The following is a 16,044-nucleotide window of genomic DNA, read 5'->3' on the forward strand; positions in this document are numbered from 1 at the left end:
CTGCCACACGGTGCTTGGCTGATTCTGAATGTCACCCCCGGATTTCTCCTGTCAAATGGAGCTGAAGCGAAGGCTCAGGCACGGACCCCCTTGTTTCCCCACACACAGCCCCAAACACTTCGTGGATTGAGTGGGTGCTGATTGCGGAAACCAACAGTGGGTGTGAAGTTGTAATAATCCCATTTTATTAATTACTGGTTTTGCTGAGGAGGAGTTTTGTTCCTGATTGTCCACAATGGAATGAATGTTTTTAACTTCTCCGTTTTCCCTAATTGTACAACCACCTTCTCTGCCTACAAAGAGAAGGGTCAGGGCACTGGAGATCATTGGCAGGGGTGGCCTGGCCAGGGACAATGGGCAGAGGCATTTGTCTCTCCAAGCTGACATCCCATTCGGAGCTCATTACATAAACACGAGGCATTCAGCTGGATCAGAAGCTGCTGAATTCACAGCTCACTGCACATGATGGGTGCCCATTGCCTGGGGTGGGTGGGATGCTGCCTGGCACGGGCAGGACTGTGCTTGTGACGGGGCTGTAGCTCAGGACAGATGTCCACTGTTTGTTTGCAGGGAACCTGCTCCAGGTTCAGATGAGGGGATAGTAAGTGGTCTCTCCTCACAGTAGCACTTGCTCCATCAGTCCCGCATGGGACCTTCCACCATCTCTCCCAGTTCTTATGTGTCCTTACCACTGTTTCAAAGTAATCATTCTCAGCTTTTCCTCTCTGCCATTTTCCCTGATTTTCTCACCCAGGGAGTGTCTCGGCAAATGTTAAGGCTGGCCAAGATCCCAAACAGTAGGTGTCTAGCAAAAATCAAAACAAACAGGGGAAAAAAACCAAAACTCCCCAGACCCAGAGGGCCAAGTTCAGGGGAACTGCAGCTGGTCCCGCCTATGCCACACTGGCTCCAGGCTGTCCCACTGCCTACGTGATGGCCCCACTGGAAAGGGAAGGAGGGAGTGGGATATGTCAGGGTGGATGCTCCTACCCAAGCTGGAGGCACAGATCTGGAGTCTGAGGCAGGCAGGGAGGGGAGAAAACACCAACTGAATTTCCTGGAAGCCAACTCCATGCAATATTTCTGGCACTGCGGAGCGGTGGCTGATGCTGGGGTGGGATCTGACCTCTCAGCAACGCACACAAACAGCAGTAAACACCCTCCCTTGGCCCATGCTGACTTTCCATGCTCATGATGGTGCCTCTTGATGTTCCCTTCACCAGGTGGAGTTGCTGCTTCTCAGTGTCCCAAAGAAGACAGCAGGAGCTCGGGAGCTTCCCATGAGACCACAGGAACTAAGCGGACCTATGATATGATGGAGGGGAGGATCAGCCGGGGCTTATCAGCCCGTGATACCTTATCTGCCAGCATTGAAGGTGGGTCTGGGTGAAACCTTTCACTTGTGTTTTGTTAGTGACCCGTGGAAACCCCATCTTGTCTCTTGTCTACATGATGCACCTTCTTGTGCCAGTGTTTTGGCAGTGGTTAGCTGGTATCGTGCAGCACATCCCAACAGCATCCAACCAGCATGGGAAGACAAGGGGCACAGACTGGCCCATTTCCCTTTGGTTTCTATCCTGGCAGACCAGTTCCAGGAATAGGTTAAAAATAAGCACATTTTAAAAAAAAAAGAGAAATAAGTAATTTAGAAATTATGTTTTTTCTTGTCCCAAGAATCCCTGGTAACACTGTCGTGTATTCATTGTAAATTAACTCCTGTGTCACAACCCAACTTTCCCTCTTGGATCTGTTCTAGGTCTCATGGGTCGAGCGATCCCTCCAGACCGACACAGTCCCCATAACCTGAAGGAGCAGCATCACATGAGGGGCTCGATTACACAAGGTAAAACCTGCAAGCAGAAGGGCACGGACAGAGGTAACATGGGGAAGCATCTCCATGGATGGCCCCTTGTTCTTTTTGTCAGGGTAGGACAGGAGGAAACAAGGATGGACACATCAAGGTCCAGCTGCAAATTTTTGCAGCCCCCTGCTATGTGCTCAGAGAGATTTTTAGTCTTGCTCAGTTTCCACCAACCTAAACTCTGCCCAAGTCAGGGACAAAATTGTCAGTGATTCACATGGAACAGATTGAAATCAGTGTGAAATGGGTCCAGAAAGTGGTGGGAGATGATGAGGTGGTCCAGCTGCTCTGTGTGCTTAGTTGGGTACTAGTCCCTGAGTTACATGTGTTAACTAGAGACCCCCTTGAAGTGAGCATCTGCATGGAGAGTGGGAGTCCAGTGTCTGGCCAGGGAATCTCCCTCTGCATCCATCATGTGCTTGGGGGTTGCAGGAATACCTCGGTCCTATGTGGAGGCCCATGAGGACTACCTCAGAAGAGAAGCCAAACAGCTCAAGAGGGAAAACACTCCACCGAGGGACTTATCTGATGCCTACAAGGTCAGATCTCACGAGGGCCTTACTCCTCTGAAAATGAAATCAGCCCATGAAGACTTGGTAGCCACGGTGAAAGAAGCAGGAAGATCAATCCATGAGATTCCCCGTGAGGAGCTGAGGCGGACACCGGACATCTCTCTGACGAGACCTCTTAAGGAAGGTTCCATCACGCAGGTGAGTGTGGGATGAACAGCAGATGTGATCAGCCCTACTCAGGCTGCTGTCTTTGCACAGATCCTGGGGACCATTCCCAAGGTAAAAGGAGAGCAGAGACAGCTTGGGGGTGCATCGCTGGTCAGACTCAAGGCTCTGCTTGAGTACAGGTTGTCCTGCCCCATCTTTGACAGGATCCTTTTGTAGTAGGTTGACTCTGGCCAGATACCAGGTACCCACTAAAGCTGCTCTCTCACCCTCCCTTTGCAACTGGACAGAGGAGAGAGAAAAAAACCAGCTAAGAATTCATAAGTAGAGATAAGAGCTGGGAGAGGTCAGTGACTGATTACCTTCACGGGCAAAACAAGACTCAAAGCTCCCATGTTCTCACTCGGCTCTTCCCTGGCTGGAATTCTTCTGCAAAACAATCTTTTGTTCTTAAATATGTTATCACAGAGGCATTACTATTACTTCTAGTTGGCTCAGCCTTGGCCAGTGGCAGGAAGTCCGTCCTGGAGCCGGCTGGCATTGGCTCCACAGAACAGGGGAAGCCACTCCTGTAGCCCCCCCTCGCTACCAAAAACCCAGCCACAGAAACCCACTGCACTTTCCAATCCAAGCCATCCTATGATCCTTCCTAGTGGATAAACACAAAACCCAGGGAACCCCCTTGCACATTAAGAAAACAATGCTCCATCTACACGTGTAAATGGAAAGGGACACATTTACCTCTCTTTTCAAGGCCAAAGTCAACTCCGTGCCCTTGGCAGTTGTAACTCAGGGTGCAAATAAACTTGGTCTCCTCCCTTTATGGGCAAGTGGCAACCCAGCAGGGCCAGTAGTTAGGATGAAACTATCTCCTGTTGGGCTCCAAATATTTGCAGGGTTCCCATGGCACCTTGTAGTCCTACCTCATTTCACTGTGTGTGTAGGAGAGAGGCGTGATGGGCACAGCCAGCCTTCAGCAGTGACTCATCATCATCTTGTTGGAGCACAACAAGACATGCAAGATGGGCACTCCACCCTGCCCCGTGCCGTGCCGAGTGGTTCTGTGCTCTTCTGATGGCTGTTGCTGTTTGCCCAAGGAAGCTTTATTGATGTATTGACCCACTGAATGAGGACTCAGGAGTCTCCTTGAAACTCGGTGGGATGCGATCGCTGCATCCCCTTCTGCTCTATGCCTCTTTGATGTCTCCTCTGCCTCCTGTCCCCAGGGTACCCCACTGAAGTATGACAGCAGCTCTTCTTCCTCAAGTACCAAAAAGCATGACGTGCGGTCCATCATCGGCAGTCCTGGCAGGACTTTTCACTCTGTGCACTCACTGGACGTCATCCAAGACCCGAGGAATCTGGAGAGAGCTTATGAAGAGAGCCTGAAAAACAGGCCAAGCCCAGTGACAAACTCGGGTGGCTCCATTGCCAGAGGGGCTCCTGTGATTGTACCAGAGCCGAGCAAGGCCCACCAAAGTGCCCTCGGCTATGAGGACCACCAGGCAGGGCACAGCACCGCCTTCAGCAGCCACTTGCACAGAGGGTCTCCGGTCTCCACACGGGAGTCCACGCCACGGCAGCACGAAGGTACTTGGCAAACCTTTTATTTGATGCTCCCCTGCTCGTAGCAGCCGAGCAGGGGAGGTGCGCAGGAGGCGGCTGCTGACCCCACCTGCCCGAGCTGTTCCCAGCAGGTCCCTGTTGAACCCGTTCTTCCCCGCACCTACAACTGACTCACAGCACTGGGGTGGCTGCCAGGCACAGCTGGGGCTCAGCACCCTTCCTGGAGGTGCTCACATGGTTGAAGTGAGGGCACCTCACCTGCACCAGGGTAACCAAAGGGAGACTTGAGCTGTGGCTGGTGAAGCCTTTGGTATTTCAAAAGCGTCTTCCCTGTCCCAGCATTGGCCCACGGCACTCTGTTTTCCACAGGTGGGCAGGAAAGCAGTGCTTGGGGTACTGGGTGGGGGATCTTCACAGTTCTCACCAGCCTGATATGTGTTTGCCCATCTCATCCATCTCTTGGGCACCTGAGTGCCTCACCTCCAGGAACATCTAATCCCTTCTGAGTCAGTGGGTCCAGGCAGTGGGATGGTCTTTATGCTCTGACATCTCCCCTGCCCATCTGTGCGCCCTGGCATCGGTCATCTCCTGCTCCCAGAGTCAGACCTGGGCTCCCCAGGAGCAGGCACATGTCTGGGCTGGGCTCAGTGGTCTGGTAAGACACATTCAGATCCAGAGCACAAACAACTCTCTTACTTCATGGCACATTTGTGGGGATCAGTGCAGAAGCCAGTCCCTAATACACCTTGCCCAAACAAGCCTGCTGGCTATGGGTAACTGCTTCAGAGCCTTTTGCATCTCCCACCCGCAAATCCATGTCCTAATCCAAGAGTCTTGTGATGTGGGAGTGTGCAACACAAGACACACAGTTTGCCAAAAACTGAGTCTGGGATGTGCCTCCCCAGCCAGCAGGAATACCCAGGCAGCATTTGGTGTGCAGTCTGGTGCAAGGGGGTTGGTCACACTGCTTGGGGTGACTGTGCCAGCCACTGTCCCCATCCTGCGGGCTTGGACACAGGAGCTGGTGACACTTGTCTCAGGTTGGATGAGAAGTGCCCCCAGTGCCCAGCTCAGGTTGGGAGAGCCAGGAGAAGTCCCTAACATGATCCAACCTCCCCTCTGTGTGCTGGGAGTTTTTGGCTCCAGGGAATGACAAGTACTCAAAACACACTGAACTATATTTCGTCACCCTTGCCAGGGGTTTCAGGGTCCCCATCTCTGCCCAGCAGCTGTGACCTCTGTCCGAGGAGCGCAAGGAGGGTCCAGCACCGGCTGCTTGTGCGGGCCAGGATGAATGCACAGACTGCCCAGCATGGATGTGCTGGGGTAGAGGGATGGTTTGGGAAAGGCCTCTCTCTCAAGGGCAACTGGGACTTGGCCTGCCTCGATCTTGGTGGTGTAACAGGGCATGGCAGTGCAGGGAGCAGGGAGGGGAAAGTTCCCTTGAGTTCAGGGTAGCTACGAGTGTCCCTGGAGGACACGCTTGGCCGCAGGCATCCCTCGGGGACATGACTTGGCCACGGCACTCAGTCTCTGACTCACTTCCTTCTGCTTACTGCAGGGAGCATCACTGCTGGGAAGCCGGTATCCCAGGACAGAAAGATCACCCCCACATCGAGAGAGCTCACCAACTCCAAGTCTCCGCACGCCCCTGTGCCTGACCACCACCACCCCATTTCCCCGTATGAGCACCTGCTCCGCGGTGTGAGCGGGGTCGACCTGTACCGAGGACACATCCCGCTGCCTTTTGACCCCGCCGCCATCCCCAGGGGAATCCAACTGGAAGCAGGTACCTTTGTTGTGGGCACAGTCTGTCTGGGATTGTTTTTTTTCCTTGCTATGCTCTGAAAGCCAGAGGTCTTTGGGGAAAGCCACATCACATCTGCATCCTTTTTTCTCCCAGCTGCTGCTTACTACTTGCCGAGGCATCTGGCTCCGAGCCCCACGTACCCCCACCTGTACCCCCCGTACCTCATCCGGGGCTACCCGGACACGGCAGCCATGGAGAACCGACAGACCATCATCAACGACTACATCACGTCCCAGCAGATGCACCACAACGCCGCGGCCACGGCCATGGCGCAGCGGGCGGACATGCTGCGCGGCCTGTCGCCCCGGGAGCCCTCCCTCGCCCTCAACTATGCAGCAGGTGCTCCCGGCACGGCACTGTCCAGGGGCTTGGGGGAAGTTTGGGAGGAGGAGGGTCGGTCAGGCCGGGACTGACAGCTCCAGCATGGCCAAGCTGCCGCAGCTCGGCATTGTCCTGACGGTCCTCTCACTTCTCTTTCCAGGCATCATCGACCTGTCCCAAGTGCCACACCTGCCTGTCCTCGTGCCCCCTACCCCTGGCACCTCTGCCCCGACCATGGACCGCATCACCTACATCCCTGGGCCCCCCCAGACCTTTGGTAGTCGGCACAGCAGCTCCCCACTCTCCCCAGGTAACACTGAAGGTTGCTTTTCCCAGAGGAGAATGGTTGAGCAGGACACTCTTAATCAATCCAGGGCCATGGGCTAAGTGTGCCAGGGCAGATGGGGAGACCCCAAATTAATTCTCACTCAGTGACCAGTCCACTGACTCCCTCCCTCCCTGCTTGTTGGGGGCTTCCCTGCTTTTCCCCCTTCTTCCCCAGAGTGGCAGCTGGCAAACAGCTCTGTGGAAGGTCATACTCCAGAGGTGGCGCCAGGACAGCTATTCCATGATTTGTCTGGGCTTTGTCACACTGGTTGCCCTCATCTGTCCTGCTCCAGGTGACCTTGGATGGAGCTGTTCCTTATCTGCTCTGCAGACACAGCGATGTGAAGAGCAGGCAGCGTTCCTGGGAGAATTGCTGTGTCTGCAGCCATCTCACTGCCTTTCGGTTGGGTTTCAGGAGGCCCCACGCACATGACCAAACAGTCGGGATCGTCGGTGTCCGAACGGGAACGGGAGCGGGAACGGGAGCGGGAGAGGGAGCGTGAAAAATCCATCCTAGCATCCACCACGGTGGAGCATGCGCCCATCTGGAGACCAGGTAGGCCAGGCAAGAGTCCAGCACCACACCTTGGGGCCTGTGCTGGGTGGAGGTAGGTGGGGCTATAGGATGAAGGGCTAAAGAAGCCATTCCTTGTGTTGTCCCCCAGGTACGGAGCAGTCCAGCAGCCGTTCGTCCTCCCACTCTCACAGCCACCAGCAGTCTCCCGTCTCACCCCGCACCCACGAGACCATCCAGCAGCGCCCCAGTGTGCTCCACAACACGAGCATGAAGATCATCTCCTCGGAGACCCCCACCCCTTCCGTCCTGCGGTACGTCCCCCTGCCACAGCTCCTGTCACTGTGCCACTGTGGCAATTAATTGTAACGAGCCATGGGGATGGAGAGAGGGCTGTTTTGGCCTTCAGTCTCAGTGGGAACAGGAGTGGGACTTCCAGGGAAGTTGTGATGGGGAGAGGCAGGTTTTGGTGCCCAATTCCTTTGCTTTCTTTAGTGACTTTTCCTGCTGCCAGGAAAGAAACCAGGAGCGTACCTGTGCCCAAATACAGGTATTGCTCCTCTTGCTGAAGGTTGCCTGGTGGTGGAGTTATGAAGGTCTCTGGGACCTGTCCATGGATTTTATGCTCTCCAGTCATCCAGGCCCAATAACCCTGTGGCCAGTTACTATGGTGGAGGCTCCATCCAAGCCCTCCTCGCTGGCCTCAGCACAGGCCAACCCTACACTCGGGAGCCCCGGAAAAAGCTTGGCCAGGCAAGGCTGGACACTGAGGCTCTGGTAACAGCATTCCTTTTCTCATGTGCTTCTCTCATCTTGGCCTTCTCTCCGTTTTCCTTCCAGAACCTCCTCCACCACTACCACATCACCGATCCGCTCCACCGCCTTCCCCTCAGCCTCTACCCTGCGCTCCTCCCTCAGCGCGGCCGACGGCTACGCAGCCCAGCTGGACCCGGCCATCCTGCAGAAAGAGGCCTCGAGGGTGCGGGAAGCCAAGACAGAACGAGCCCAGACTGACAACAACATCTACACCTCAAAGCTGCCCAGTGGGGCCAACCTCGAACAGTCGCCTTCACCCATTAAAGCCATGGAGTCAAGACCTTTGCCCACCTCTGGACCTGGTTCTTCTCATCACTATGGCAGAGGACAGGGGAAAAGCCAGCAGCACCATCACCCTCTGGACCAGCAGCACGCAGCCTCAGGCTCCGAGCAGCACAGTAGAGAAAAGAGTCAAAGTAAACGCTTTTCCATGCAGGAGCAGGAGCTCCGAGCACTCGGTAAGACCACCACAACAGCAGCCAACTTCATAGGTGTGATTGTCATGCACCAAATGTCTTGCGATACGGGGCAGCGAGAAAGAGGCTCGCTGAGTAACGACTGCACTAGCGATGGTAAGAAGTTGGAGGGGAGAGGTGAGAGAGCTGTGGCCTGACACCCATTATGTTTCATTATTTCTTATTTTTAGTTGCACATTTTGGCTACTGGCTTCATCAGCTCCCCGAGTGTGCTTGTCCCTCTGCTTTCCAGTTGTTGTGTTATTCCAGACTTTTTTATTTTTGTGTGTTTTAAGGATCTTCCTTCTCCCACCATCTTTTAGTTTTTCCCATTGCCAAGTCCTGTTTTGCAAACATCGTGCAGTTCCTGGTATTGCTTTTTACAGACAATAGCCATTTGCTAATTTTGATTTCCCCATCCTTAGAAATTCCCAGGCAGTCTGTAAGGGACAGTTGTGGGTAATAAATCAAACGAGCGAAGCGGAGAACTGGGACTGTGAGTGTGACAGGGCTGCTGGCCCTCAGACACACAGTTTACTGCTCATGAGCTGCAGGATCTCAGAGGGCTTTGTGGGTCTCAGTATGGATGGGGTCCCCTTGCTTGGGGTGACCTCACTAAGGGTCCTGGTGCTGGATGCTGCCCAATGTGGGCGCCATGGACGTGGCTGTCCTGGGATCATTCAGCCCACCCATGCTCAGCAGCCGTTTCCAGAGCAGACCACAAGAACCACTTAATAGAAATCTTGTGTAGGACACAAAAGCGCTGGGTTTAGTTATTCCAAAAGAAAGGGCAGGAAGGGGGCTGGATTTAAGGTCCGGGTCATTCTTGATGGGACCGGCCTTCATCCAGAGCATGCATCCAGGCTCCCATCAGCATGAAAAAGCAACAGGCAGCCTGTGGGGATTTGGTGGGACCTTGTCTTCAAGTTGCAGCATCTGCTTTGACCATCAGCACTGGGAGTTGCTGCCCCACTCCCCTTCCTGTAACCCAAGGGTGGAGTGGACACTGTACTGTAGCCAGGCAGAAGAGCTGCTCTCACTGGCACATCCTGACCCACCCAGCCCACTGCTTGGTCACATCTGGTCCCTGCCTCTTCTAGCAGTACATTCCAGGACCAAGGACGTGGCTCTGGCTGAGCTCTCCTCCACCTTCTTCCCTGGCACCAGTGTTTCCTCCAGTTGCATGTTGTGCTGTGGAGAGGACATCTCTTCTATGGCCATAACCTTACAGAAAGGAGCTGGCATTCCTCAGGACCTAACTGTTGGCTAGGGATCTTTCTAGAGCAGGATACTCCATCTTGGGTGGATCCAAAGTGTGGTCATGTGGGTGCTGGCACATATGGGGTGATGGGGGATGCTGCATCCCTGTTCCTGGTGCAGGGAGGTTCTCCATGGACTCCTCTCCCTCCCCGTGCCTCAGGTAGGGGCAGAGTCAGTGTGTCTGTGCCTGGGCACCAGGGACCCTCCAGCAGTGCTGTGGATCCTCTGCCAGATGTGCCTGCTGTGGGCAGTCTCAAGGAATGGAGCATTAGGAGGGTAAAGGTCTGCAGAGGCAGAAGTTGTGTTAACAAACGTGCTTGGCTGGTGAGAGGCAGCATTTGCCTCCTCCAGGGCCCCTCCACCCTCCACCCCTGCTCTGCAGAAGCATAACTCACTGTGCTTCAGTTTCCACTCCCTGTTGAAAGGTGATGGTGGTTCCTCATTCCAGCTCTCCCTGTTTTAATGCAGCTTGAGTCTCTGCAGAGGTGGACTTGGTAGACTTGTCAGTGTTAGGGTAATGGTTGGACTCAATGAGCTTAGAGGTCCTTTCCAACCTTCATAAATGATTCTATGAGTCTATGAAAGGCCTTAAAAGGCAGAGAATGGTCAAATTTTGCCCCTGCAGTGTGTGCATCCACTGTCTCTGGAGCAAGATCTGGAGTCTCCAGGGCCTCACATCCAGTTTTCAAGTCCCTGGTCTTGGCCATGCTGGGCTTGGGGCTTTTCTTTGTAAAGCACTTGGAGACCTCTTGTGCGGCCACCTCCACTCCTGCTGAGCATCTCAGTTCCTCTGGGCATAGAGGAGGTTTTAGGAGGTGGGGAATGGGAGGGAACAAGTTGGGAACCCACAGGGGATGAATTTGGTCTCTGACACTCAAGTGTCATCATAAGCTGCTGAGTGTCCAGCTGTGCTTGAACAAGATACCACCTCTTCACTGCAGCCATGACCACAGCTGGACATCAGAGGTGGCTCCAGGGGTCCCTGCAGCGTGACCTGCCAGGTCTACCCTCATCTCTTTTTCCCCCCTTTGCTGAAAATGTGACTCTGCCCACAAGCAATAGTGCCACAGCACCAGGGAAAAGCCAAGCGAGTTTCTAGTTTTGACTGTGTTCTCCCCTTTCCCCAGGTTTTCACGGAGGCTACAGCCCTGAGCGGATGGAAGCAGTGAGTCCCGTGAGCTCACCCAGCCTGTCGCATGAGAAAGGGGCCAAGCTACTACAGGATGCAGAGAAGGGGCACGGGGAGCATGACCTGAGGCAGAAACAGCAAGGTGAGGACAGGGAATGGCAGTGCCATCTGGCGCAGGAGAGCCTGAGCTGGCATGGGGGTCTTCTTCATCCAGATTTTGCTTGCTGTGTCCCAGTGCTGGGATGGCATTCAAGGAAGGGGTCACAGACATCATTTCATGCTTGTTGTCTTCTTTGTGCCCCCCAGGCTCGCTGAAGGGCTCGGCTCCCGAAGCCGCCCACCTGCAGCACCTTCGGCAGCCCGACGGCCCCCAGTGCCAGCCCCTGCAGAGCACCAAGGGCATGAACCAGCGGGTGGTCACACTGGCCCAGCACATCAGTGTAACTAACCTCATTCTCCTCCTTCACCTTCCTGCTGGGGCTCCGGGGAGGAGGGACAAGCCAAATGAAACACGTCTGGTGGGGACGGGCTGGGAGTGATGCTGGACACCTTAACACCTCTGTTTGGGGGCTGGAGAGCAGGGGGCATCAGGGGTGTTCAGCCTGGGTGTTTGGGTCACCAAGGAGCCCATCATGACAGGAGGCAGATGTTGCATCTGCAGGGACAAACCAGCCTTTTTCCCTCTTGCTTGCCCTCTTAGTTGGGCCCACCAGAGCAAAGGTAGAAACCAGCTCTATTTCTGACTCGGGGGGGTTTCTTCCTTAGGAGGTCATCACGCAGGACTACACGCGCCACCACCCGCAGCAGCTCAACTCGCACATCCAGGCGCCGGTGTACTCCTTCCCCGGGGCGGCCTGCCCGGTGCTGGACCTGCGCCGCACCCCCAGCGAGGCCTACCTGCAGCAGCCGGAGCACACGGCGGCCTCACGGATCTCCCCGCAGAACGAAGGTGGCAAAAGGTGAGCTCAGAGAGTCCCACCCGAGCTGGCACAGGGCAACTTGTGCCAGTCTCAGTTCAGGTGGACCCGGGCTGCACAGGGCAAAGAGCTGGGCAGGTGGCCTGGTAAGGGGGTGCACTGGGCAGGCTGGCATTTGGCATTGCTGAATTTATGCTCCCAGGCTTGGTGCTGTGTGAATTCCCTGCTTACACAGCCCAGAGCGTAGAACTGCTTTCTGAGCTGGGCCTCTTTTCTCTGTGCTGGTGCCTCTTGCCATACCTGTTGTCCTCAAAGTGCTCTTTAGACCCCCATAACGTCCATGCATGATCTCCTTCCTGATCTAGCAGGTGTCAAAGGATAGTTTAGGTGGAAAGGAGCTCTTGAGCAGGTTACCCTGAGTCATGGCCAGTTAGGTTCTGAATATCTCCACTGAGGGAGACTTCAACACCTCTCTGGCCACCCTGTCCCAGCATTGGAGCACCCTCACAGGAAAAAAGTGTTTCCTTATGTTGGGATGGAATTTCTTGTGTTTTGTTTGTGCTTCTCATCTCTTGTCCTGTCACTGTTCTCAGTCCCTGACCACATGGTTCTCAGTCCCTGACCAGATGGTTTTAAAAAACCCAAAGCAGCGTGTTTTCTATGGTTCAAAGTTAAAGGTATCTTTATCTTTCTCAGTGAATTAGAAGTTTGTTAGACACAAGTGCCTTGACAACTGTAACTGTCCATTTCAGGCACCACCTGTACTTGTTTTAAAATCACTTTCAAATCCCTGTGCAGCTACAAGGCAGGTCTGATTGCTGTTGTCTGGAATTAAAAAATGGGTCTGTCCTCCCACCCAAACAGCCACAGAGACCCAAATGCATCCAGGAATGAGTGGTGCCTCCAGACTGGTGGTTCCTTGTCAGTAAATGGGATTATTCTTCCCAGCTCTGCCTGGTCCTAGAGTTGGCTTTATAACATAAAAGGAGAGAGCCCAGCCCTGACCACCCAGTGATGAAAAAAACAGGAAAAAGAAGAGAAACCACAGAAAGAATAAAGATGTAAATTCCCAGAACTTGCTGTGCGAAATTCCTCGCAGACTCGAGCCTGGCTGTCTCCCAGGCTCTGGCCACAGGCAGGCATCGGGGGCCAGTGTTGATGCTTTCTGAGCTGCCCCAGCTCCAGACCCCCTCCTGCAGCCAGCCCCTGTGTGGCCCTGACAAGGTGCATGAGGGGTGGCGGGTGCTGTCTCCACTGTGTTCACAGATACGATGGAGAATCAAAATCCATGTCCCCAAAGGGTTAATGTCACAGCTCTCTGCCAGCCAGGAATACTCCTGAGCTGACAGGTCCCGGGACTGGTCCCTCATCCCTACTGGGCAGTTGTGTTTGGGGTGGCTCAGCTGTCCAGCTGCCGGGGGGATCGAGGCCATGGTTTGGCTCAGCCCGGCTCTGCACGCCCAGGCTGGGCTCTCCCTCTGGCCCGTGTTAGGAGGCACTAGGAGTCCACAGGATGTGAAAGGTTTGGCTGTTTTCCCTGCTGTAGGAAAACAGTTTTGGCCATTTTACCTCTCTCAACCCCAAGCTGCTGCGCAGGGACAGAACCGATGACATGTTCCCGTTGCTCCGCAGGTCCCCGGAGCAGGGCAAAGCCGCGGCCGGCGGGGCTGACAGCTGTATCGAGCCGGTGTCTCCACCAGACGGCGTGGGAGAAGCAGAACACGCCAAGAGCGCCCCTTACCCCGTCCTGTTCCGCGAGGGAGAGCCCATGGACCAGAGGTACCGCCCAGGAGCAGGCGCTGGAGGCAGCTGAGGATGGGGATGCCCCCACACGTCCCCTGGCTCAGGCTCCTTTCCTTGCTGACAGAAGCAGTGTCCCATCTCAGGGTGCTGTTTTCTCGTAGAGACTTTTCAACACAGTTGGGATAGGGAGAGAGGTTGGAGATCCTGAGTATCACAGGAGTGCCCAGGCTGACTCTGAGCAGTTACACCAAGGCCAGAGGCTTTCTAGGTAGGACTTTGTGCACTGGACGTTGCAGAGGTTTCCAATGGTCTTTTGCTTTGCAGGATGGGGTCCAAGTCCCCAGGAAACAACACTCAGCCTCCAGCTTTCTTCAGCAAGCTGACTGAGAGCAACTCTGCCATGGTGAAGTCTAAGAAACAGGAAATCATCAAGAAGCTCAGCACGACCAACAAAAACGAGACAGAGTACAGTAAGGACCAGTGGGGAGAACAAATGGAGGGCACTGGTGGGGAAAAACCTCAAGGACACAGGAAGCAAAGAAAATTTGGGAATGGGTGCTGCTGTGTTAAGGGCTGGGAGCTCCCAGCCTGCTCCATCTGCACTTAAGAGTTGGACTCCAGGGAGGCACTGGGGTCTTCCCACCCTGTGTTTTCATGCTCTGGGGCTGCCAATCCCACCCACACCAGATAAACTAAGTAGGAAGGAAATAATGAGCTGAGCATGGAGGAGACTTAAAGAGACTTAATTGATATTTTAATGAATGGCCAGCCAAGCTGAATCCTTCCTCCTTGGGATGCATCTCCCCTCAACATTACTTTAAGCCCTACGTCAATATTGGTGCAGCTTTGTAAAACTAACCAGGCTGGCTTAGATTAGAAATTCAGCCCGTTCATTCATTAACCGCTAATAGAGTAGATAGGATCATAATTTAATTTAGCCCAGCATTATACAGTCAATACTAATTCAATTTGAATCCATCTTACAACAGCTGCATCGGATAAGAGGGACCGAGCTGTCTCGTCTCCTGGATGATGTTACCATGAGCCAACAGTATTGTTATGCCCCTTTGGGGACACGTGGCTGAACCCTGTGACCTTCCACACTTTTCCTTATCAAGGGAAAATATATAGAAATAGGATACACCTCTTATTTGATGAGAATTTCCGTTATTCTAAGGAAAACGATATCCAAGTCAAACAGCTCAGCTAAGAGGGAAAATATTGATTTAACATTTCTTCTCCTCCTCCTCGCCCTCCCCACTGCCCAGACCTGCTCCCTGGATAGGGGGCATTCAGCCTTTGGAAATCCCATAGGCAGGAGAGAGAGTTTGGCTTCATGGAGCTTGTAATCCCAAGGGCAGGAGGGAGAAAAGGAGGGAGGCCAGCACTGAGCACAAAGACATTGCCCTGGCTTTCTGGGCTCTGCTTTTCTGCTCTTTCCACCTGAAAAAGGTACCCGCTGTGGATCTCCCAAAGGTACTGGGAGTTGTTCCTGGTCCCAGCCAGCACCCACAGACCCACCCCAGTGCCTGAGGGAGGTGGGCTGCTGTCAGGCTGGGCGCCGTGACAGGAACATGGGAATCTTGTCATGGGTGGCACAGCAGGTCCTCCCTGCCACCAGCCTGCACATGCTGCTCTCCATACTGAAGAGCTTCTTTGTTTTTCTCCAGATGTTGGGCAGCCTGGGACAGAGATTTTCAACATGCCAGCGATTACAGGAGCAGGTAAATCCCCCACATACCCATACCTCATTCCCCACAGGGCTTACAGGCATGGAGAGCAGGAGGTTTGGTAGATTTAAGCATCTCCTTTTCTCCTTGCTCCATAAGACCAAGCATAACAGTTGCTGGGAGGCAGAAACCTCAGGACACACCGTAACTCTACTGTTGGGTTGGAAACAGGGCAGTGTAATTCCTCAGAAAACCTGGCAGAATTTGAGGAGAGGTTAAAAGTCAAGCCATCTGATGCCAACAGAGGGTTAAACCATAGCAAGGCGGACCTCACAGCAGGAGAGAGCACCTTGCTCTTGGTGGGACCTTCTGGTCAGCCATGGGTGGGTGGGAGGGCAGCAGCGAAGGGGAACATGAGGGTGGGGAGCAGGGTCTGTGCTCTGCAGGATGGGCACGAGGCAGGAACCAGTTGGAAAAGCAAACTGGGATGAGAGCAGCACCCTGTGCTGGGCAAACTGGCAATGGCTGAGGACCAAAAGGGGACATGGCTGGGACATGGAGAGGGGCTCAGGAACATGACCAGCCCAAGGGGGAATGACAGTGGGAATGCTGTTGTGCTGTTACTGCCTGCAACATGTCCAGGTGGGCTCTCAAATGAATGACATGAATCCCCATTGAGGAATACTAATTGGTACTTAATTCATTAAGGATTAATGCTCTCCTACAGCAGGAATGCTTTTGGGTTGTTAGTTTTAAGTAGGAGAACAGCAGCCTTCCCACAGCCAAGGGCAGGAGGTGCTGTGGCAGGGGCTTGGTGAAGCAGTGGTTTTAGACTGCTCACCCATGGGAATGTGTTTGGGAGAAGGAGCCGGCTGACATCATCTGCGGGGATGAGCGGGTACAGCCAGGTGGGACCTGAGGGTCCCTGGCAGCCAAAATTTGGGGGTCAGTTCTGGCCAGAGGGGACCAGGAGAGACC

The 16,044-nt window shown here is 54.1% G+C and overlaps 1 protein-coding gene across 13 annotated transcripts in view; it reads left to right on the top strand.

Moving 5' to 3' along the window:
• The window catches only part of NCOR2 (nuclear receptor corepressor 2), a 238,780-nt gene that overhangs the window by 217,084 nt on the left and 5,652 nt on the right, over nt 1–16,044 (top strand). For all 13 annotated transcript variants that reach the window (XM_017815531.1, XM_017815532.1, XM_017815538.1 and 10 more), the window contains 16 exons: nt 1,224–1,376; nt 1,757–1,843; nt 2,294–2,571; nt 3,765–4,128; nt 5,666–5,893; nt 6,008–6,253; nt 6,396–6,545; nt 6,978–7,118; nt 7,228–7,390; nt 7,917–8,350; nt 10,735–10,878; nt 11,043–11,176; nt 11,502–11,695; nt 13,286–13,432; nt 13,721–13,866; nt 15,067–15,120. In XM_017815531.1, the coding sequence (XP_017671020.1) occupies nt 1,224–1,376; nt 1,757–1,843; nt 2,294–2,571; nt 3,765–4,128; nt 5,666–5,893; nt 6,008–6,253; nt 6,396–6,545; nt 6,978–7,118; nt 7,228–7,390; nt 7,917–8,350; nt 10,735–10,878; nt 11,043–11,176; nt 11,502–11,695; nt 13,286–13,432; nt 13,721–13,866; nt 15,067–15,120 (3,063 nt within the window). The remainder of the gene's footprint in view (nt 1–1,223; nt 1,377–1,756; nt 1,844–2,293; nt 2,572–3,764; nt 4,129–5,665; nt 5,894–6,007; nt 6,254–6,395; nt 6,546–6,977; nt 7,119–7,227; nt 7,391–7,916; nt 8,351–10,734; nt 10,879–11,042; nt 11,177–11,501; nt 11,696–13,285; nt 13,433–13,720; nt 13,867–15,066; nt 15,121–16,044) is intronic.

This window comes from Lepidothrix coronata, unplaced genomic scaffold (assembly GCF_001604755.1).
Source record: "Lepidothrix coronata isolate B3197 unplaced genomic scaffold, Lepidothrix_coronata-1.0 Scaffold51, whole genome shotgun sequence".
NCBI lineage: Eukaryota > Metazoa > Chordata > Aves > Passeriformes > Pipridae > Lepidothrix > Lepidothrix coronata.